This window comes from Taurulus bubalis (assembly GCF_910589615.1).
Source record: "Taurulus bubalis genome assembly, chromosome: 11".
Classification (NCBI taxonomy): domain Eukaryota; kingdom Metazoa; phylum Chordata; class Actinopteri; order Perciformes; family Cottidae; genus Taurulus; species Taurulus bubalis.
In genome coordinates this window covers 25,615,020-25,637,834 of record NC_136599.1, presented here as the reverse complement: position 1 = coordinate 25,637,834, position 22,815 = coordinate 25,615,020, and the positions used below count along the sequence as shown (strand labels likewise).

At 42.3% G+C, this 22,815-nt stretch overlaps 1 protein-coding gene across 1 annotated transcript in view; it reads right to left on the bottom strand.

The window, feature by feature from the left end:
• The window catches only part of plch2a (phospholipase C, eta 2a), a gene marked incomplete at both ends in the record, with an annotated part of 170,964 nt that extends 150,565 nt beyond the window's left edge, over positions 1-20,399 (bottom strand). Inside the window, one exon of the mRNA XM_079226116.1 lies at positions 20,273-20,399. Within this exon, the coding sequence (XP_079082242.1) occupies positions 20,273-20,399 (127 nt within the window). The remainder of the gene's footprint in view (positions 1-20,272) is intronic.
• Between the last annotated feature and the right edge of the window lie 2,416 nt (positions 20,400-22,815).

Genomic DNA, 22,815 nt, shown 5'->3' with positions numbered 1-22,815 from the left:
TCCGCTGAACACGTTGAAAACGTTCCCGTCAAGGCAAGAGGAGGATCAGACAGCATCTTGTTTTATGTCGTGGGCATCCCAAAAGTGTGCAGAGTGATCGTCGGGACGGTTCCACATCAGGGTTCAAGTGCTGTACAATATCAAGATAAATTTGTTGACCGAAGAAATCAACATTCAGTCAATGTCCAGTTAGTTTCCAATCATGAAAATTAAATAACCAAAGTAACCATTGTTACCATAACGTATAACCTTTTTCCTTAATTAGGAAGCTTTTTCCTCCAGTCCTAGCATAAGTATAAGCGCTATAGCGGTTTAGACAAACACTGAATCCCATCATGTTTGTGAAGGAGGCTCATGATCTCTCCACTTGAGTAGTAAGAGCACCAGGTAGAGGCTAATGAAGCCCGTCTACACACTTCAAAGGCTGCTGGGAAGTCAATGAGCCGATGCTGCTTTCAGCCAATAACACTTAACCTCTACTGGCATCAGAGCAGGCCGACCGATGGATGGTCACTGATCAATGTTGCAAACAACACACACCAGTGAGCAGCAGAGCTGTGTGATGAACATATTGTTTGTGAGCAGCCAATGGAGAGAAGGAACGGATGTGCAGAGATGGATACCTTAGAGAAAGTCAGTCGTTGTTGTCCTGTGATTGATTTGATTATTATAGATATTAATTGACTGAGGGACATGGAGTGTGTGTAGCGTAATCTGAACCAACTTGAGTGAAGCATTGAGAAGTTTCCCTTGCAGGATTGTATGGTCTTTAGAGAAACATGTTTGACATATTACCCAGAATCAGTTGCAACCAATCAAAACTTCTCCCGTGTAAAGGAGAACCACATCCCCACCGCTAGTTGATGCCAAATCCTAAACACTGGCCCTTTAAGTCTCTTCTAAATTACCCTATTTCCTCAAATACAAACAGGGCCTTTATTTGCCTGAACTGCAAAAGATAACAGGCTTCTATTTGAAGCAGGCCAATATGTCTAATTCCCTCTTCTTGATAAGTATAAGTGATATATGCTGTGGCATATTTCGCCATGCTGGTCACGTTCGCTCTCCACTGAGTTTTGAAAATTCAATGTAGCAAAAACTGCAGTTGGCTGAAACGCTACGACTATACATTCGCAGTGACTGAAATGGTGGTAGTACAAAAACACCCGAGATGAGTACTCATGAGTATTCAATTAAAGCAATGTTCAATATGTTTCAATGGTATGAACACTGTATGACAGGTACTAGGAGCCTTAATTTAGGGCCTAGTCTTTATTTTTTGCTAAGACTATACCGGTCTCACCGAGGGCCGGCATTTAGTTGGCAACCGTTTTTATTTGAGGAAATATGGTAAGTCTCTCCTTATTGAAATACTTAATTGACCAACTCTGAATCTGCTTGGAAGTTCCTGCAAAATGATGACAAATACCTTTGGCAGCAGGCACGAGGCCAGAGCCAGTTTTGATCACCGATAAGTTTCAGTATGTAGGGCAGCCTCTTCTCTGAGAGCATTTTGTTGCACTGTGGTCTCATTCTTCTATCTCCGCAAAGAAACATCGACTCTGTCTTGAAATCAACAAGCTAAAGCGATTTTCATAGGATCACTGTGGATGGTTTCCTTTTGTTTTTCGTTTTTTGATGAGATCAAGTATTTGATGTTTTGTCGGCTTTGTTCGAGCTCCACTTCATGTCGGCCTTTTCCCCTAAATTGGATAGATGCAGCTCAGTGGTCCAGCGAGGACATAGATTAGTTCTTAGTTAGCGCCAGCTCAGATTGAGCAGCCAGATGTAACCTGAGTGAAGAGGGTGAAGAACAGCATTAAGGTACTGATTCTCTTATTTGAGTGGTTTGAAGGCTTTTCTGGCACAAGCCCAGACACACACTCCTTTTGAGGCTGCAAACTCATTTTTGGCTCCACTCATCAGGTGCTATCAGGTTTCACTCCAATTCCCCTCATTATCATTCATTTTTATTCATCTTCACTTGTGTTTTCGCTCTCTCCATTCTTCACAGATTCTCCCTGGTCGGCTTCACTTGTTTTGCTCCCGTAGATGAGATAAGGGGGTAGGACTAATTTCAGTTCTTTCTCCTGTCTTTCTCACTGTCTACCTGTCTCCATTGCCACAGTTGTCTTGTTCTGTCCATCTAAAATGTCATTTAAAAAGGATGACTCTGCCACACTAGTGTGCCAAGGCATTAGCTTGCAATGGGTTTACCTCAAGTGACCCCACAGAATAAAAATAAATGACCTGACTTAGCATTTCAATGAAATCCATTTTTCTGTTGATGACTAAAGGTGGTTTCCACCAACAAACAACATGTCTATCAGCAAAGCTTTGGTTTTGCCAGTGATAGGTAACAATGGAAGCTTTGATTGAATTCTTTTGAGTGTATTTGTTTTGTGGAAGTGAAACAATATGAGCTACACTTGGGAGTGACATCTCTATATTTACACGCCCAGGTAACAAGTCTGTAATTTGTGTTTATTATGTCTATTTAATGGAAGCAATGAGAGGAGGTTAATGCTGGAGTTGGATTAATCGGTGCCGATCATTATGGGTGGAACTGGGCTCCAATAGTAGCCGATGGCTGCCCAGACGCCACCAGTGACAAGGGGATGTATATCACAGTTTCACATGAAGGTTGACATAAATGCACTATAGAATTAAAATGATTCTTTAAATAAAAAATAGTTCTACGCTTATTTCACAGATGGCTTACAAGAGGCATTTATGTCATATCTGACATTTCACCCCACAAAAGTTGTCTCTCAAATACATAAAACAACACTACTAGTTTATGACAGGTACCAGAAGATTAATCGGCTCATTATTATATCAGCTTTTAAGAAATTAACCTGCAGTTAATACATAATAATTGTTCATACACATAGGGAAGGAGTATTGCATTCTCTTTTTACAGATTTATTTGTTCAGACACTGCGTACAAATTTCAGATTATGCCCCAGCCACATTCACTCAGGTCATGGACTTTGGCCTGTGATGACATCATCAGGCTATGGCTAGCTTTGTCTCACAAACTGTTTCATCTAAGGAGAGCATTACAGTCGGTGTGATGTGGAGCTGGATGCTCTTCTTAGACACCTCCATGTGGTTTTGACCATTGTGAACACCCATTGGCGCGGCACGATAATGCAAGACAATTCAACTGCATTTCAGGGCATGCAAGAATCTCTTAGTGCAAGTGAAGTTGAGGAACGGACTATTTAAAACACCAAAGTCCCTGATAGAGGCAGCGGTAGACCTACTGTGTTCTGTCAGGTTGTCAATGGAGTCCGTTGGCTTTGAAGCGAGCACAGATAACAGCTTCAGTTCCCCATCACAAAGGGCTGTCTGACAACAAAGTTAGGATGTGAAAATATTCTAAATATGGCGTACACTTAAACTTGTTCTATACTGGTACTCCTGTCTATTTCTCCAAATGAATTAAGCATCCACTGTAGTTAATAAATTGACGATGGATAAGTACTTCATACAGCCCCACTTCAAAACAGCGTCTCTAGAGGGACGAGATGCATATATGTAGAAAGCTTCACCATGGAAATATGTAGCATATTCACACACATTAAAGTGGATTTCTCTTGTCATCTTCTACTTTGTTTCTATATTGCTTCATTAGATAGTAACCCAGGATGCCAGCCTCCTGTTGATAGAACATAGAGGGCATGATTACACTACCACAGCGCTTACATAAAGCATGAGCTTATCTGAATGAGCAGATGTTGCCTGATGTGTTTCACATAAAGGGTGCTGTGTTACATGTGCATCAGGTTCGTGCACAATGCTCCATCTACTCAATAATTCCTCCATCTTTCAACGTGTTAACTTTTAAGCTGTTATTTGTCAACATTGCCAAAGAGTTTTATTCCAACCAGGATTGATGGGCTGTACTCACGACTGTATCTACCACACATTGCCACTGCTGTTGGAAATGGGGTATAGAGTTGCCAGGACTGAAAAGTTATGTCAGGCATACAGGATTCTTAAATAAAAGAGTATCATTCATTTTGTTCATAATGTAATGTGACAGGCAATTGGAGCACCTCCAAGACTACTGGGAAGTCTCCTGTGTGAAGCATCGCAAACAAAAGGCATCTGTGTTCCTTGATAAGAGGGATAGAATTCATAGCTATTAAAACAGCTTTTGTTTTGCCATATATACTTCAGGTTGATGGAACAAGCTTGTATTAACACTTCATGAAGACGATACAGTTAACATGTTAGCACACAGTGGTCTATTCACACAGCCGGCAGACATGGAGCTATATAAACAGACACGTGGAGGGCTGTCCGTGTCCAACTGATCAACGTCAGTCCAATGTTCTCTGTCTTTTACCTCTGTTTTTGGTCTTCACCACATCCTGAGAGAAATATCCGTCTCTTCAGCTGCTAAATGTTCCACTATGTTAACCAGCTAGTCTCTGGCTGTATTCCAAATTGCACACTACTATGATGTAACAATAACTATGTAGTGTGTTCAACTGCAGAGTATATGGATTTTGTTCAGTTCCATTTCAAATTATTTGTCAATGTCAGATGATTTCAGCAGTTACAGGTGCAATTCAAGATACTTTAAGTAAGTGGCCCCATGTAACATTTAGTGTAAATAACTGATGGCCAATAACATAAACCCCTGGAGGATATTGCAAGAACAACAACAAAAACAATGGGAATTCACTCCTTCTGCTCAGCAACTGTATTTTGCATGAACAGACTATAACAAACAGTGGTGAGACCTTTACCCACTCTGAACTGCACCGTAAGAGCGGAGCTCCACTGACAAATATCCCGATGGTGCGTGATTAAAAACTCGGTGTAAAAGCCAGAGGAGGCTGCCCGTCCTCTCAGCAGTGGCCCAATCTGTTGCTGTGTAGTATGTTGAAATATACAAATGAATGTGATAATGTTGCGGTGATGTAAGGAGAGATGCAGTTCAGTGAGAATCTCTCCTGTTCTACTCTTGCGTCGCCATTCCTAAAGCACACATGCTTCCAAATAACACCCGGCTGCAAGGCAGTGTAATGTACTCCATTGCCTTGTGCGGCGAGTGTACATGCACACAGTGAGAGGGTTAGGAAAGTAGCCAAGGCGTGCAGTGCCATTCAGGCGATGGTGCAGCTGAGGACAAGTCTCTTTTCTCTGCTCCAGTTAGAGATGCACATCCCCTGCAGCCCTACAGAGAACACTGCCGACGTATTCCCCTTGCTCTCCACCTCTCTCTGGCTGTCTTACTTCTGTTATTCCCTTGTTCCTTTTTTTGTATATCTCATGTCTGACCTGGCTTTCCTCCCTCTCCCATCTGTCTCTCACGGTTGTGTGTCCTCTTCCCTGTTTATTTTGGGGTTATTATTACTTCCGTCGAGGAGGTTATGTTTTCGGATCAGCTTGTTTGTTTGTCAGCCAGCAGGGTTATGGAGAAACTACCGGCCCGCTTTTTATGATGCTTAGCAGGGACCAAAGAAGAGCCCAATAAATCTGGGAGCAAGTCCGAACCAAAGTTAATTATGGGAACGTCCATGGCAGAGGGAAATTTGTGTTTGTGATCGTGCACATTATTTGGAGCTTTGGAGCGAGTGAGTTCAGACACCGAGGCGGACAAAATGAGCGGGTTCACTAAGCTCAAGTCTGCAAGCATTCTGGCTGCAGCGTCGCGTTTTTATTCGCTCTGACCGTTAAAATTGACAAACGTTGCAGATCACATGAACTGTCAATAATAATGATTAATTATGTGAGTAATGCGACGGCGGGCCAAAATATTTATAATTGCTGTCTGTTTCCCTACTAGATTGTTTGCGTAGCTCCAGTTAAAAGTCAGCCTGAGATGAGTGGAAGCCGTTTGTTGGAAATGAATCAGTCAAGCAAAACGAGACTCATGGTAGAGCGGCACGGTGTCGCTCCTAGCTTGTCGAATACTTGGTCAGTTGCCCTACGCTTCAAACTAGGACGCTCTACGGACCCCTCGGACTGTCTTTTCAAAATAAACTTCCAACTCAGGTTTAGGAAAAGATTGTGGTTTGGGTTATAATTAGTGGTGTAGCGGCCCACTGCCGATCCGTTTTGCGGTTCAGAGCGCATGTGAACCGCTGATAAACTACACAGTTTAACGCAAACCATCACAGTGTGAAATAAAGTTTTACTGACGATCGCTGCCCGCCGATATTCAGTTAAATGTGCGATCAGGACATCTGCATTCATGCTTTTCTGACCGTCTGAACAAGGACGTGTTTGGGTTTGCATAGAAGTTGAAAGACCGAACAAGTGCATCAGAGTCGGTGTGGTAAAATCAGGCTAAGCTCTTGATGCCACATTCAGTCCGGCCCTCCAACACCACAAAGCTAAAACTGCCCGTATTGATTGCTCTGTCATTAAAATGTATGTCGGCCTGATTCATGTATTTATGGAGGGCAGGCTGCAGGTTGCTAGGGGGACAAGTGATGCACCCACAAAACCTTCTTTCATAGGATTTATGTCTTTGGCCTTTTGCAATGAGCTACGCTTTGTGAGTGTGTGTGTGTGTGTGTGTGTGTGTGTGTGTGTGTGTGAGTGTGTGTGTGTGTGTGTGTGTGTGTGTGTGTGTGTGTGTGCGCGCACTTGTCCATGTTCCATTTGTCAATACCGGTAACATTAATGCGAGGTGACCCATTGTTTCATCTCTCAAGGCAAAAACAGACATCATGTCTGAAAGTCTAGTGGACAGAAAACATTGAAAATACACATTTAGTTGTTTATTTTACCACTTTGTCTATTTGAAGGTTTTCTCCTAAACTCACCAAAAGGTACCATTAGATAATGCCTTATTTGCATATTTAAAACTGATAAAATAATGTATTGTTTTAATGATAGTAATCAACTTGGGAAGTTTTATGGTGATATCTAATAGTTTATTTTTACCCATATCAAAATGTGTGTCATTTAAAAAAACATCCCTTTAAATTCCGGTTTCTTTAAATTATTTTTTCTCAGACTCTGAGCCAGGAATCTCCTCTTCAGCAGCTCTTACATCTATCAAGCTTTCCAGTTTCATTCCTCTCTATATTCTGAAGTTTTTTACTGAGGGGTTTGTTGTAGTATCTTTCATAGTCTGATTTTAATGATTGTTGACAGCATTTTCTGTTTTAAGTGATGAAAAGAGATTAAAAAAAAATCCCTTTGACTCTAGCATGTCAACAAAGTGAAAGTATATTTTGAACGTGGCTGTATCCAATGTTCAGATTTCTGTTCTGGAAATACATGCAAATCAGCGCATATTTAATAAAAGTATTCAACTGGGGAAGTGTCATCTTTTAGTTAAAATGTGTCCTCCATTTTAATTAAAGATTGTTATGACTTTTATTAGTAAGTCAAGGTTTTTTGCATGAAACGATCTCAGATTTTTAATAACATCAATCATGGCCTGGGGACGAGAATGGTGGGAATACCAATGAAGTGAACTGACACCTGGGCGCTGTCAGACAAGAGATTAATCTAAAGACAGATGGCTATAAAACTATCTTTTAGAGAAAAAAATTAGGAATTTTCAGATACCAATACAAAGTAGTCACAACGCACACACATATACATTCTTGACATCTATAGTTTAAAGCTTAATTCATTATACCTTTGACATTAATAACTTACAGAAACATTGCATGCAATAGTCTATGGGCTTCCTTCTCTTCACACACACACACACACACACACACACACACACACACACACACACACACAGTAAGCGACACAGTGTCCTCGTCTCTACAAAAGATCTCAGTCCAAAAGTAAAAATGAATAGATCATCGTTTGCAAAATGCACATGTTTTTATCGAACAAAATATTCTGCTTTAATGTCTTGTTTGAAAAAAAATATTTTCAACGTGGTCAAAATTGTTTTTCCCTCTCGCACCTGGAGGAATGAGGCGGGCCAGCAGCTATCTATCAGCACCATGAATTTTATTTATATAATAACCACAATAACACGACATCAGAAGTATGCAACTTTGTTTTACCGACAGAGCATTGACGCACAGTGAAAGTAAGAGAGAAAGAGGAAGAGAGACGCTGAATATAGCGTTACATTCATAATAGCCGTTGGAAAATGTAAAATCGTTCTGTTATCGTGGACACGATGGGACCACTATCGTGTCAAACCAATATGGTTGGACACAAAGCTGCCGATCAGGATCAGCGAAGCTCCCCATTAAACGTAATTAATGAAAGCCTTTGCTTTAATCCCACTCACATCTTGTAATTACTGCTCTACACGTTACAGCATTAAATACTCACATTGACACGTAATACACAGAAAAACACACACAGTAGCGTGCTCCTTTGGTGGAATTTTCCTGGAGCCTTTGATGTTCCATGTAGGTTCGATCCCCATCACCCTCTGCCTCATTCGACATGCTCTTTAATATTGCAGGATATCATCTTCATTATTCCTCCCCGGCGCCCCGGTAGCTGCTCACACCTCACCACCACCCGCTCCATATTATGCACATAAGGGTATTTTATGTCATTACAGTGTGTTATATAATTCATTAGCCCCGTGTGTGGCAGTTGGTAAATGGCAACGAGCAAGCCAGAGGTGCTATTGGTGCTAATTGCCTGGATACATAATGAAATTCAACGTAAGGAGAGCCATCCTTTTGGGGGTGGGGAGTAAGCGCCATGCGAGCTGACTGGCTCCATTTCAAATGTGCTGCAGAGCATACATCAACACAAACATCTGCCCTTTTTAATACATATATAGTATATATATATCATGAATATTTTCAGTCTCAAAATGGAAAAACGCCTAGACATTTCATTAGAAAAACATGTGTAAAATATTAATTTTCTATGGGATTGATATCTGCTTTTTATTTAGACTAGATAAGGCTTCAGGCTATGGTCCCATTGTGTTTTCCAGTCCTTAAGTCACATTTATAGTCATCTACAGGCATCTATTTACAAAGAAATGTTCAGGAGGAAATAAAAACCTTATACTTTAGTGTGTTCAAACTCATATAACTCAGTGTCAGCAGCACTTAAAGTGATTCTGACTATTGAGGGGGAAAAGCTTCAGAGTGTTACCTTTCAAAAGAGACCAAGACCATACATTTACTCCAAATAGTTCAAGTACAGCTTGCAATTTACTTTGGTATACCTGGATAGGCATTTTTCGGCAAATTTTACAGGAACGCTAAGAGGTTAAAATGAAGCAGTGTCTCCAGAAAAATATGAGCTGCTGAGCCTCCATCAATCCACCGCTATGGAAAAATCTGTTACCTTGTGCTTGGTCGCAGGAAGCGGGAGCCCGCTGTATTTCCCATAATGCACTCAGCGAGAGGTGCTGTACAACCTGGACATGGTGGCAGTCAAATACAGACAGTCAAATACACACTTTCATTAGCACCTGCAGGTTGTTTAGTTCCTAGTTCACCTAAGTATCTCTGTGCACCTTTAACAGTCATTGTCTGGTGAAAAAGTAAACTTTGAAAGAGAAAGCCCTGGCATACAGCAAACCTCCGTCCTGTATCCAGTATCACCAAATCAACCATTACTATGAGTGGAACCCTCTTCCCCTCAGAGCCCAGGTCGTGCGGGGAGGAAATGGGCTCATTAACCCTGGACCACTTCACTTAAGATTAACCAGAGGAACCACAGACAGAGGAATGTAAGGCATCCCTCAAGATATCAGCTTTCCATTAACAGGAGTCTGATACCAAGACAATGAGTTAATTAAGGCTCTGTCTGTCTTTCACAGAAAAAACACGTTGAGTGGTTCTGAATGGAGCAGAGCAACTGGGTGAACTGGGTGGCGCAAAGAGGAGGGCGGTGCACTGCCCCCCGCTGGCCGTGTGTAAGGTGAGTGCAAAGAAACGACGTAACAGACTTCACCTACACACTGACTTATTGTAATAGAAGCTGAGTCTTAGTAAACCTAATACCCTCTCACCCTGTTATTTAGGAGTAAATGAGAAGTGCAATATTATTACATGTCAAAATGTGGAATAACAACAATATGACATCAAATGGCTGTTTGCTATCATAAGTGCTTCCTCTGTTATTTGTGACCTCCCTCGGTCAGCATGTTGTCATTACAGACAGACAGTAGTGTGCGATCACAAAACTGCCTCAGCAGCGGTAGTTCATATACTGTGTGAACCAATCACAGACCTGATATGTTGCCATCTTTATTAAAAAGGACATTGTACTTTGCACTGCCTCGTCTTTGATTGTGCTCAATTCTAGCAGCTTTCCAAGAGGAAGTTTACGGTGAATGAAGATAAAAACTTTTTGATTTGTTTACCCCAACATGTAGTCGGGAGCAGTGTCTGCAGGCTGCATATGGCCCCAGAAAGCCTTCGGCAAGAGATCAGTGTGTGTTAATTCCCATACTTTGAAACTACTTAGTACGCCAACCATAGATTTATTATGTCCCAATAGATAGTATGTCAAATGCAGTGTGACAATAAGTACCAGGATGTCCTACGCCATCCGGTTGCCTTTTGCAGTATGCAGGCCAGCAAGCTTTTCTGGCTTTTCTGGCTTTTTTCAGTTATGTGAAGTGCGTGAGGACCTGGAGGTCAAAGCAATGCGCTGAACTCTGCATCAGAATGCAGCACAAGCCAGGAGTATTTGGATCACCTCTCAGCTGAAGAAAACAAGAAGATATGAGATCAAACTGCATGGCTGGCCAGGTTTTTCAATCAGGATGGGTCAATGGTGCTAACGTTTGGCAGGTGAAGGACAAGAAATTCTTCATTGTCAAAGCAATTTTGACAGCACAAAAGCGGCACTTTGGCAGAAATCCCTCACTTCGTTAACTAGCCGGCAGCGGAAGACAGCATTGTTTTGCCTCCAAGGCGGCATTCCCTTGAGGCCGTGATGTCATATGAAAACTATGAATTCTGACAAACCTCTATGCAGCGAATCTATGACCAAAGAGGGTCAAAGCTCAGAGCAACGTGATGAGGAAGTAGTATGTCTCAATTGATAGCATATTCCATACTACAGCTCGTACTTGGAAGGGGAGTTTAAATGTCACCAAACACTCACTGCTGTTTGTAAAGCTTTATGGTTATGAGGGCGCTGTAATAACTGATGGTGATGAGGTTTTTTTTATTTGGCTCCTGGGCAGTAACAGTGAGTAAATCAAAATTGAACAATAAAAGCCATCCCCAGAAGAAATTAGACTTTGAACATAAGTAGTTCTGAGGTACCAAAAGGGGGTAATCCCTCGAGCTGCACTGACCCATATCTCAGTCGAGATTAGTTTATTACACATACGGTACATCTGTATTGGTATTAAATTACAAACTAGGGTTCATTTTTTATTTTTCTAACACATGATTCCATGGTGATCAGATTGTGGGTGATGCACTCAACACATTTACAGTATGTTGGTCTTATCTTTACAGCTTTTTATACGTTTTGTATAAGTTTGCCTATACAGCCTTCTGGAAGAAAGGGTTTGTTTTATCCCAAGCTATATTTCCCTGAAACCATAACCAGGAAAGCGTGTTGCCTAAAACATAGGAGACTTCTCGTAGAAAGACCTGAACGCAAACTCCTCCCATGTTGAACTTCTCCTGAACTTTACATGTCAACCAGCAACATGTCAACCAGCAACAGCCGTTGTTACCCTGACTCACAGCCAGAGGTGTCAAAAGTATTCACATTCATTACTCAAGTAGAAGTATAGATACTAGGGTTTAAAAACACTTCTGTAAAAGTTGAAGTATCAACTCAAGCTTTTCACTTAAGTAAAAGTGTAAAAGTACTGGTTCAAAAACTACTTAAAAGTATAAAAGTAAAAGTAATGTAAGGGGAATGTTTTTTCCCATTAAGGACAAACTCTTAAGCCGCGTCTCAGGGGCCTATAGTGCACTACCCCACCTCCCCAAAACAATCATTTTTATAAAGGCCATAATGACTATAATATTTTAAAATGTTATGTTGAAAAATGTGGGATGCGCTAGGCTACCCGTTTCAGCTGCATATATGCCCATTTAAAATAATCACATTTTATTACAATGCAAATACATTAAAGTACCATATGTGTACTACTGAGCATTAACATGCGTTTCATGGAGCGGAAGACATGATAACTAGTTGCCTATAAGTATTGTAATAGTGCAAAATAGGCGGCGGCGGTGGCAGCGACTCCGAATAAAGAAAATTGCAATCACTTTCAAGTAAATCAGATTGCCATCAGACAATGTTTTGTGTAAGTTCTGTCTGTGCAAAAAATTTACTCATATTTAGTTACTACTAAATAGCTCATTGTGGAAAACAATATATATATATATTTTTGCCAAACAAAACAGAATGAGTGCAGATATGTGAGCCATCAGGTTGTATCAGTATTAGTGGCTGCAGTGAGCTGCTTTCCTCGACACACATGTTATAAACGGGGTTGTAGATTTGATACGGCCTCTCTCAATTCATGCTCAATATTGAGCTTGGATCTGTTTTTTTATTTTGAGAAACGCAACAGCAGGAAAAGACGAGCTCACGGAGCTCACGGCGTCGCGTCAAATCGCGCATGCACAAGCGTAACCTGTTAACGGCATACCGTAACATTTACCCGAAAGTACAGGCATTTGTCCATGTATTTATTAATGACTTAGTTTTATATCCGTGTACTTTGTACTTTTGTAATATGTGAAGCCAGCAGGCTCATTGTTGGTAGAAGACACGAGCACCGTGGCTCGTTTCACCTGGAGCAGGAGAGCTGCTCCGGGTTCAGAGAGCTGCTCCGGGTTCAGAGAGCTGCTCCGGTGCGAGGAGAACTCCGGTGCTCCTCACAGGAGAGCTGCTGTTGCATCTTCACCCTGGGAGCGTTTAAAACGCAGATATAGTGGTCTGCTTTCACACGACATACTTTTTTTTTAATAAATACTCCAGTAAAGTATAGATACCCAACATTTCTACTTAAGTAAGGTAACGAAGTATTTGTACTTCATTACTTGACACCTCTGCTCACAGGGTACCGTAAAAGTCGGGTTACGAGCCGCTACTACCTTCGGTCAGTGTCCCCGTTAGCTCCCCGCTGTAGCCAGCTGGGGCTCCTGCTAGCGCTCCGTTACTTCCCCGCTAACCTCCGTTAGCTCCCAAAAAAACACTGAAGGCTTGACACCCGACTTGGGCAGAGGGGACGCGGGCAGTAGCAGCAGCAGTGGCTGGTAGCAGCAGCAGCAGCGCTAGTCAGCAGCTAGCTAGCAGAAGCGCTAGCAGCAGAAGCGCTAGCAGCAGAAGCGCTAGCAGCAGAAGCACTAGCTAGTGCTGCTCCTAGCTTGCTACAGCGGGGACACTGACCGGAGGTAGGAGCGGCTTGTAACCCGACTTTTACGGTACTCACACAGCTGCTACTGCGGCTGTTGTTAGCACATCTGGACTGGTGTTTTAACAGGCTGTTTTATGCTTTGAACACGGGATCTGTTGGTAATTTGTTGCTGTGAACTGAGTAGAGTAGTATTTTGAAAGACATTGGAGGAAGGGGTGGGGGGGATTTGAATTAGAAACTATGAGGATTCATTCGGAACGTAAATGAGGCTTCTGGATCAGAGTTGCCAGGTCCTTAGAAATAATTAGTACAATCCCAGCCAATCAGGACAGATAATTCCCCCTGACCGCTGTAAAGATAGGTTAAGAAGAAACAATCAAGGACTGAATCAAAATTAATAAATCACCCCGCTGCCCACTGCTGGTATTGCAACATTCCAACATAAATGAAAGCCTTGATCTTCCTCTGCAACAGTCTAGTAGGTGAAACAGTATCTGATCTGAGAGAAAACTTTTCCCAAAACAGCTCCAGGACATGATGCTGCTGCCCTGCAAAATCGGCTCCAAAGTCTTCTCTTGAGGGTCTGATGTGACCCGACCCAGCATGCACCACAACGTCAGAGCGGGCTTTTCATGTTCAGCGCATGAACTTTCCCTCTCCAGTCTGCAGGACATCTTTTTTTTGGTTGACAAATTCAGACTGGAACTGAAGCCACAGTCATCCCACTGTTGACTTGAGCAGAAAGCAGGTTGAGTTTTCCCCCAGAGACCTTCAGATCATGTCTGCTTCATTAAAGTGTGAGAGTGGCATTATTCTATAGTTTTCTTATTTTCAGCTAATTGCATCAAATGTCCCAAACCCACAATGTGTTAGTCCATCTCAATACTTTCTGACTTCCTTTCTTCCTTTTTGCTCCAAGCTTTCATTTTGAAAAAAGGCTCAATGATGTCCTCAAACGTTACTCAAATAGGTAGTGCATTTGTTAGGAACTATTTTCAGCGGCGGATGGATTAGGGTTGGGAGATTGTTTCCATTTCCATACATCCAGTGGTATCTTGGAAAAAGAGAGACATTTTTTAAATGAATGAGGTGGTCCGATCTTGAAATGGTTATGATGGTTGGAATCCCAAGAACCGTATCTTTCCGTAGCACTGCGGCACTCGTAGTATCGAACATATAATATAAATAGCGATCTCTCAAGTGTACAATGTACAAATTGTACGTGCAGCAGGGTGACATCTCATCTCAGTTCTGATAGTACATTTCGATTGTCGATTAACGATCAGATCAAGGATGACTCTACCGTGCTAGTGTTCATAATGAAGGAACATGTCACCCAGGACAAGAGCACAGAGGAAGAAGGTAAATCAGGCTTCGATACAAACACTCTTCTTGTTAGTCGAATACATTCAGATGTATCATATATCTTTAATTTGGCTGTAACATCGGTAAAAGCGCAGTGCATGATAAGAGCCCCAGCTCCTCGAGATTACATTTCTTTACTATGTTATTAAGAAGTGCAGTAAACATGAAAAGAGGCAACTACGCAAATGGAGCCTTCATGCTCTACATCTAGTAATGGGATTAGAAATAAAAGACCTGGTGTTTACTCAGCTCATTTATGATCATCATAAGACCACCAATATGAACTCAGTTGCTGTTTGATGAACATCGCCGCGAGCTTCATACCAGGAACTCAGGTCACAAAGATGTATTTGAGCATAACTCCAGTCGAAAACTGTTCCGTCTCTGCCGATATGACAATACACAGCATTATCATGATCATAATTGCTCATATTTACTTACGGCGATACCTTTTCACCATCTCCACACACACACACACACACACACACACACACACACACACACACAGCACTCTGACTGACAGCTCTCCATCCACCCTGGGACTCAGCAGATGGTTTCTAAGTGTGTCTGAAGGCAGCTTCAGTGTGCAGCTGAGACTAAATTGGAGGGTTTGGGCGTTAGGTAGACACAGCAGCTGCTTTCCAGCACGCTTCAAACACCGACGGCCTCCCCTCCACCCCTCATGCTTTGCCTCCGTCTGCCTGGAAGTGCTTGCTGGTTGTTACATGCAACTGAGCGCATTTTCTCCGCTGTAGGGCGTCCATGGAAGTCTGGTGAGCAGCACAGTATTGACAGCATGAGTTTGTTGCAACAAGAAAAAGAAATACACAGAAAGAGATCAGCTTTACTCCCTGAATACTGAGAAAATGAACCATTGACTTCAACACAGACTAAATAACAATAATAACAATAACCACGAGTTATAATATTATGATCGGAGCTGTTAAGATGCTACTGTTAAAGTTCTGTTTCTTCTCAGTGTTAGTCTCCGTTTCGCTCAGTGAGTTGCCCTGGCATGACCTCCTGTGGAAGCTGCATCCCGCTTGCACATGAAGTTCAGTCTGAAATGTGTAGGTGCATCCAACGAGTGTACACGTACAGTACTAAACACTGCAGTTACGTGTGTTAAAACGGAGGAAGTAGACTTGAAGCGTACCATATTACAGTATAATGTGGTATTACAATTGACGGTTATCGTTTATATTTGTCTATGCTGTGTCCACAAAAACGGACATAAGTGAGTGAGAGCCACAGACAGAAGCAGTCTGACTCTTACAGTGGAGGAAGTCATTTCCACAGCTCACAGCTGATGCTTTCATTTTTATATAATGATGTTATTATTCTTTTAAGGGTCATTGTAACTCATAATAATCATAATCATGCTTCTAGTTAACCCTTGAGATAGATTCCATGATGAGCCGGAGGATGAGGATAGAGAGGAAGAGCATCTTCACTTTGCTTTGAGCAACATCTATGCGCACAATTCTAACCGCCCGATGCTGAGGTTGAAGGTTCAAGCATCTTGAGAATAAAAGCCGAGAGCTGATGAGCAGAGAGAGCCTCTGCTGAGCTGCTCTTCTTCGCACAGCAGCATCTATAATGTAAACAAGCAGCTTTCATTGGATTGTCCAACAAACTTTGCTGAGGCTATTACGTCTATTGCGTCTCAAGCTGCACTTGACGGGCGGACAGCAGGACAGACAGCAGGACAGACAGCAGGACAGACAGCAGGACAGACAGCAGGACAGACAGCAGGACTCCAGGGGACGAGAGGAGGTTTACACCACGCTGCTTGGTGCTCAAGCACAGTCAGAGTTCATGGACAATGCTTCCTGATGTTTTGATGACTGCCATATTATTACGTCTTGCTGCTGTTTATATTTCTCCTGAAGGAATGCACTCCTGTTCTTCTTACGCTTTTTGACCTGTTTTGCTCATGTATACATAAAGGCAGAGGTCTGTTGAATTTATTCACAATCAGATATGACAAATTTGTTTGAACAATTGAGGTAACTTGAGAAAAAAAAAACGACTACACTAATTTGAGAGCACAAATGGCTCATTTGAGCGCAATAATTGAGTAAGAGCGCTTTGCTGTACTGGCGTGCATCAGTCAACATCAATACCCATCTGAGCTAATTGTGTTTCAACAACGCAAGAACACAATTACGGAGACCAATCGACATAAAGCGCCCCGCTCAGTTTGACCCAGTGCTCTCCCATTCACGCTCAAACACAGCCTCAGAGCCTCGGCGCTGACACCAACAGCACCTCCCCACAGCAGGTATATTGAGCCAATCAAATGTCTCCCTGCAGCAAGGCCCTCATTGTGCTCCCGGCGCTGGGTTTAATCACCGTATTCCTCCGTTCCCGGGTGGGGAGGGGACGGGGGGGGGGTGCAGGGTTAAGTGGAGCGTGTGACCGATCAATGGAATATAAAAACATGGATATTGAACAACCACACTGCATCCAGTTCACTCTGAATGCGTCGATATAATATTCTCATCCATACAGCTTTGTGACAACGTTTGCATTTGTTTTGCACAAGGCACAGACATCTCTCCTCATCCACTGATCCCATCATCCATCAGTGTGTGCTGTACCTACGCCTCTACTGTATTGTGTAATGCGATTTGGCTTTTACAGTTGCTCTCTTCTCCCTTTGTGTTGCAACTGCCGCACAGCAATTTCAAGTTATCTCATCTTCTCTCCTATCTTTATCCATCACACCTCCAGCTACTGACGAGTCATTAGTTTGTCTCCCTGAGCCATGAGAAATGAGACTGACGGTGAAATGTCTTCCCCTGCTATTGACCCACAGCCTCATTACACACCACAACATCAAAGGGTTGGAAGGCAGCATGCCAAAAAAACACAAGATACATTGAACATTTAAAAAAAACAAGAATGGGAAATTGAATTAATAGCATTTGCATTTATTTTAGTGCTTCCGTCGTGTCCGTTCTACAAACTGTAGAATATAACATGTATAATAACAATGTAATGTATAAATATAACATAACAATAATGATCAGGATTGATCAGGATCAAACGGTATGAATCACATTATTTTCTGGCAGCTGGTCTGATCCCATCGTCAGATAGTTTTTCTTTATTTCTGTACATTTTATATTTTGTGTAATTGTATTCTGTGGGTGAGGGTGACTGTGGCTCAGTGGTAGAGCAGGGTCGTCCTTCAATCAGACAATCGGCGGTTCGATGCCCAGCTACGCTAGCCCATGTCGATGTGTCCTTGGGCAAGACACTTCACCCCAAAATTGCTCCTGTAGCTCTGCCTAGGGTGTTTGAATGTGTGTGAATGTTAGTTACTCCTGATGGGCAGGTGGGACCGTAGCCCCACCCACCAGTGTGTGAATGGGTGAATGATGACATGTAGTGTTAAAGCGCTTTGAGTGGTCAGAAGACTAGAAAAGCGCAATACAAGTTCAGGTCCATTTACCATTCTCTGTTGGTGTGAATACCTTCCAATAAAAAAAACGATTTGGGTATGTCTATTGTTAAGCACATCGCTGAAACAATTAATTCAAAATCATTTCAATCATTTCCATGAAATTACCTTATCCTAATCACTTGTTTCGAAAATCTCTCCACTCTTTAACATTTGTATTTGTGTTCCAAAACCACAAATTTACAATAATTTACAAATTGGGATTGAAAAAAACATACAATGACTTATGTATATCTTAATGCAGGGAAGTTGTATTTTGTCAGAGCATGTGCTACTGATGTGGTCCTGTGTGTCTTCATGTCAACATTACAAGAGGAGATGTGCTTGTAAAGGTTCAGCTCATGCAGCAGGACGTTGCACCAAACTCTCTGCTGATGAATGACACTCGTGTCCTTTTCAGCCATGCAGACAAACAAAGACTCCAGCTGCTGTCTCCTGGTCTGCAGAGCAAGAGAAGCAGCCTGTTCAGAAACAGGGACGCTGCTGCTTGACCTTTGCAATTGTTTCATTGTTTTCGCTGGTTTCAAGTCTGTGGCATGAAAATATAAATGTGTTTGCTTGATTGAGTTGCAGAGCAGAATTTTAATATAATTATTATTCATAGAAATTGTGCTTGGCTGGAACCTTTACCACCCACTATAATTTAAAAAACAGACGTGTGGCAACATTTATTCTCTAAATGTGTCAAAATAGGAACACAAATGAATCTCATGCATAACCATAAGCAAGTCCCTGCTTTAAAAAGTGCTGAATAAAACTCCACCTCAGAAAGAGACACAGTGAAGTCCATCACAGAGCTGGTAGCTCGATAACACAATGACAACGCTCAGGTCTGGTCCATCCACAGCCGGTTATGAAATCTGCTCGGAAGAAGAGCATAATCAGCACTATGATGCATTAAAGCTTTCATTTTGTGTTGATTTAGGCGGTCCCTCTGGACAAAGGTGGTAGTATTTCCGAGTGCCACAGTCCCTTGAGAAAACCTCTCAGTTTACTGCCGCAGAGCAGTGACCTCAGGATATACACATCACAACAAGTGCACAAGAATCCCTCTGCAGTGCATTACAAGTGCAATGTGCACAAAATAAAGTTGTTCACATCAGCTCTCTTCTTCTCTACTTGGCTTAAGTCACTGCATGACACGACAGCAAACCAGCAACCCAAAAAACTCCTGACAAATGTTCGGTCATGGCATCGATGCAGAGTTGCCTACATCCGCATCGCAAAGCATCTTAGGATCAAGATATTTCCACACCTCTATTTGTAGCCAGTTAAAAGTTCCTCTCAGTAACTTTGAGTAAATAATGAGGTGGTACAAACGGGATGCACAAACTGCATTTCGTTGTGCATCCCTGTGTTGCATAATGACAATTAATGATCCTTGAATCCTTGAGAGAGAAATGTGCCGAAGTCACACTACAGCTCTTTACTGACCAAAGGCCACAGTCAGCTGTTTTCACAATGGGAGGAACAGAACCTGATGGCTTCAGTCTGACTGCCTTGATGCACTTTTCCAGTTTTCTACAGATTTCAAGCAATATTTTAATCTGGACCTCCTCCCATCACAGGCGCAACCTCATTGTATATACAATCTGGCCCATCACGGTCTGTTTTTAGTTACTAGCTCTTCTCATCTTTCCTCATAGACACCAACTTCACATTCATCTGGGCCTCCTCACAATAGATACACAGCCTTTCTATTTCAACTCGATTAACTTCGGTACAAGGTAAAAATATTTGAATATTTTGTTGGCAGTTAAATCAGATATATGTATGAAGAAAAAATGGCAGTGGAAAACAATTTAACGCAGAAAATTAAGCCGATTATGAGATAGTCCCCCAACCAAGACGTGTGGCGTGGCTGTGAGCCAATCAATAACCAACCATGACATCTATATCATCTCTCTATTGCATCTATATCAGACTCCACATCTTCATAGTTATGTATTTTTCATGTTAATTGATTAGATAACCAATACATGTATACATTCTTGACTAAGTGAAATAGAAGCAGGCAAAACTGTAAAAAAAATTCAGCAAACCAACAACATGAATGAAATTAAACCGCACTAATACGCCACAAGCCCAGAGGCAACTCACCCCGACATGACACCAAACACATTCACACTCAAGGGCAGATTCTTCACCACTTACATAACGAAGACACTTACCGACGTTGATGACATTGGCGGACAGGAAGTGGCTGCAGGGAAGGCTGGCGGTGCTCACGAAGGAGTCGCCGTCCGTCGTCACGGTGGTCCTCGATCTCAGCGACAGGCTGGGGGAGTCGGTCACCATGGCCAGTCTAGCTGCCACAGCCTCCATGACCGCAGATGGATGATAATGTTCAAGGTGTAGCTGCTGACCTCGCTCCCCGAAGAGTCTGTCTGTCTCTCAGCGCCTTTAGAAAGTGTGACGCAGGCAAATGAAGCTCAAAAAAGATTATATCTCTTTGATCAAATATATTGGAAAAAATCACTAGACGAAGGAACAAATTAAGCTTGAGAGGTTCCTCAAATTGAAGTTCAGTTCAGTAAAAAGCTGAAAAGGAAGTGGCCTGGGGCTGACTGCCTGCTATCTAGAGCTGTCAAGCTGTCAGAACAATCTTCAGTCCAATATTCCCAAAGCAAAAACCACAATCCAATCCAATATTCCAAAGCTATGGAGGTCACAGAAGGACGGACGTCTTTGATGAGAATTCCCAGTCCCGTTCCAGAGGAGATGTTCGGCAAGATCCTCAGATGACACGTTTTATTAGAAGATTATGATGAATGGAATCACTCAAAAAAGGCTTCTGGTCCTCCTGGTCCAAATCCTAATCCCAGTCAGGCCGAGCTGCTGCAGTCACCTACAACAGAAGACACACAGACCCCAGTTTCTTCTTTTATTCTCACAGAAACCCATGTGATGAAGGAAGCGTTGTGATTAACATTGAACAGCGCAAAACATATTTATATTGATCTGTAATGTTATTTGAAGAAAAATTGAGAAATAAGATTGCTTTTACTGTATGAACCAATGTGGACCATATCCAACAATTGTTTGCTATAAAAATAATCTGAAATAGCACAACATATAAGAGACACTGCAGCTTGAAACAACTCAACATTGATTCCTCCCAGCGGCGGTGGTTGCTATAGGTAACCTAATGTGGAAATCATTATCAACGAATCAGACAGTATATCAAGATATTTGTAATGTGCCTCAGGGGTCACTGAGGGTCACTCCAAGCCCCCTTTGGGCTCTCTCAAACTTCACTTGACCTCAGGTTCCAGCAGCGATGCTGCTGCTGCGGATGTTACAGCACAAGCCACACGCGTTCAATGATTCAGATCGCTGTGAGAAAATTAAAGCCGCAGGCAGCAGAGGACTGACAGAGAAAAAGAAGATAGTATGAGGAGAGAATCACGAAAAACAGAAATGTAGCTTAGTAATGAAAGGATAGGGATTTAAAATGTAATGAAAAAAGACATGTAAAGCTCTTTCAAAAGGCTGAATGCCTTTTGAAAGAGCTTTACATGTCTTTTACTCTACTTTAAGAAGAACGCTTCAGTCTACGTAGGATGGAGCACATGCTGCCGGCATGTTACACCACACCTCCGACTCACTTCACCTCTCCTACCTAAGCCACCTTTGTTTGCCTACCTTGCCGCCTTCCGCCATCACTCACAGAAACCCACCCACATAAAGATTGGATACACCTGAAAATATGTACCTCTCCGCTTGAAAGGCTCCTTTAAATCAGCTTTTAAAGTTGAAAGCTTGAACGCTGTGTATGTGATCCGCCGCCCCGAGAAGGATTGAACAATGTGTGGTGTGTGTTGGGGGAGTGAGTCAGGGTTAGCTAGTCGAGGTGGGCCGGCTGGGGGACGTGTTGAGAACTGTCTCTGAAACGTTGGCGGTCAGATCAGCTAAGCTGCAGGTCTGGGCACGTCCCTGTTAGCATCAAACACACACACACACACACACACACACACACACACACACACACACACACACACACACACACACACACTCCACCTGGACACAGGGGAAGGTGTGTGCGTGTGTGTGTGTGTGTGTGTGTGTGTGTGTGTGTGTGTGTGTGTGACTAGTGCTGGTATGTGTAGTTGTTGGTAAAACGCCAAGGTGCTTTCTTTCAAACCACCGTGTTCCAAACAGCCATCAACGGACCAGGAAGGGCATCTTGTAACATGAAACATTTAACAATTCCTTCGTACTCAATGTTGAAGACTGACTCAGAGATGAGGCAGAACTGCATCCGTCTAGTGCTTTAACCCCATGTTCAGTCTACACATCATTCTGTTGAGAAGAAAAAGCAACCTCGTGCCACTGTTGACAAGCGGCTGATGGGAAATCCACTGTAAACACAACAGCAATGGCTGTTTCTTACCAAATGTGTCTCTCTCATCAAGGGGATTAAGGTTCCCATAAAGTCCCGTTTGAGCTAGTAACATACATTTAAATCATGCTCAGTATTCATCTTTGAAATCAGCTTAAGGTAGAGATTTTTTTTTTTTTAAATACATTTTTGCAATTGGCTAACAATGGGTATTTGTAGTGGAAATTAATCAAGTTTTGAGTTGGACTTGAGGCTTGTCCACACTGGGGGCATGACTTATAAAGGAGACAAAAATCAAAATACTCTTCAGAGTTCCCTCTGGTAAACTGTTGCGCAGTGTATATGTCTAGGGTTTTTATTGTGAAAGGTAAG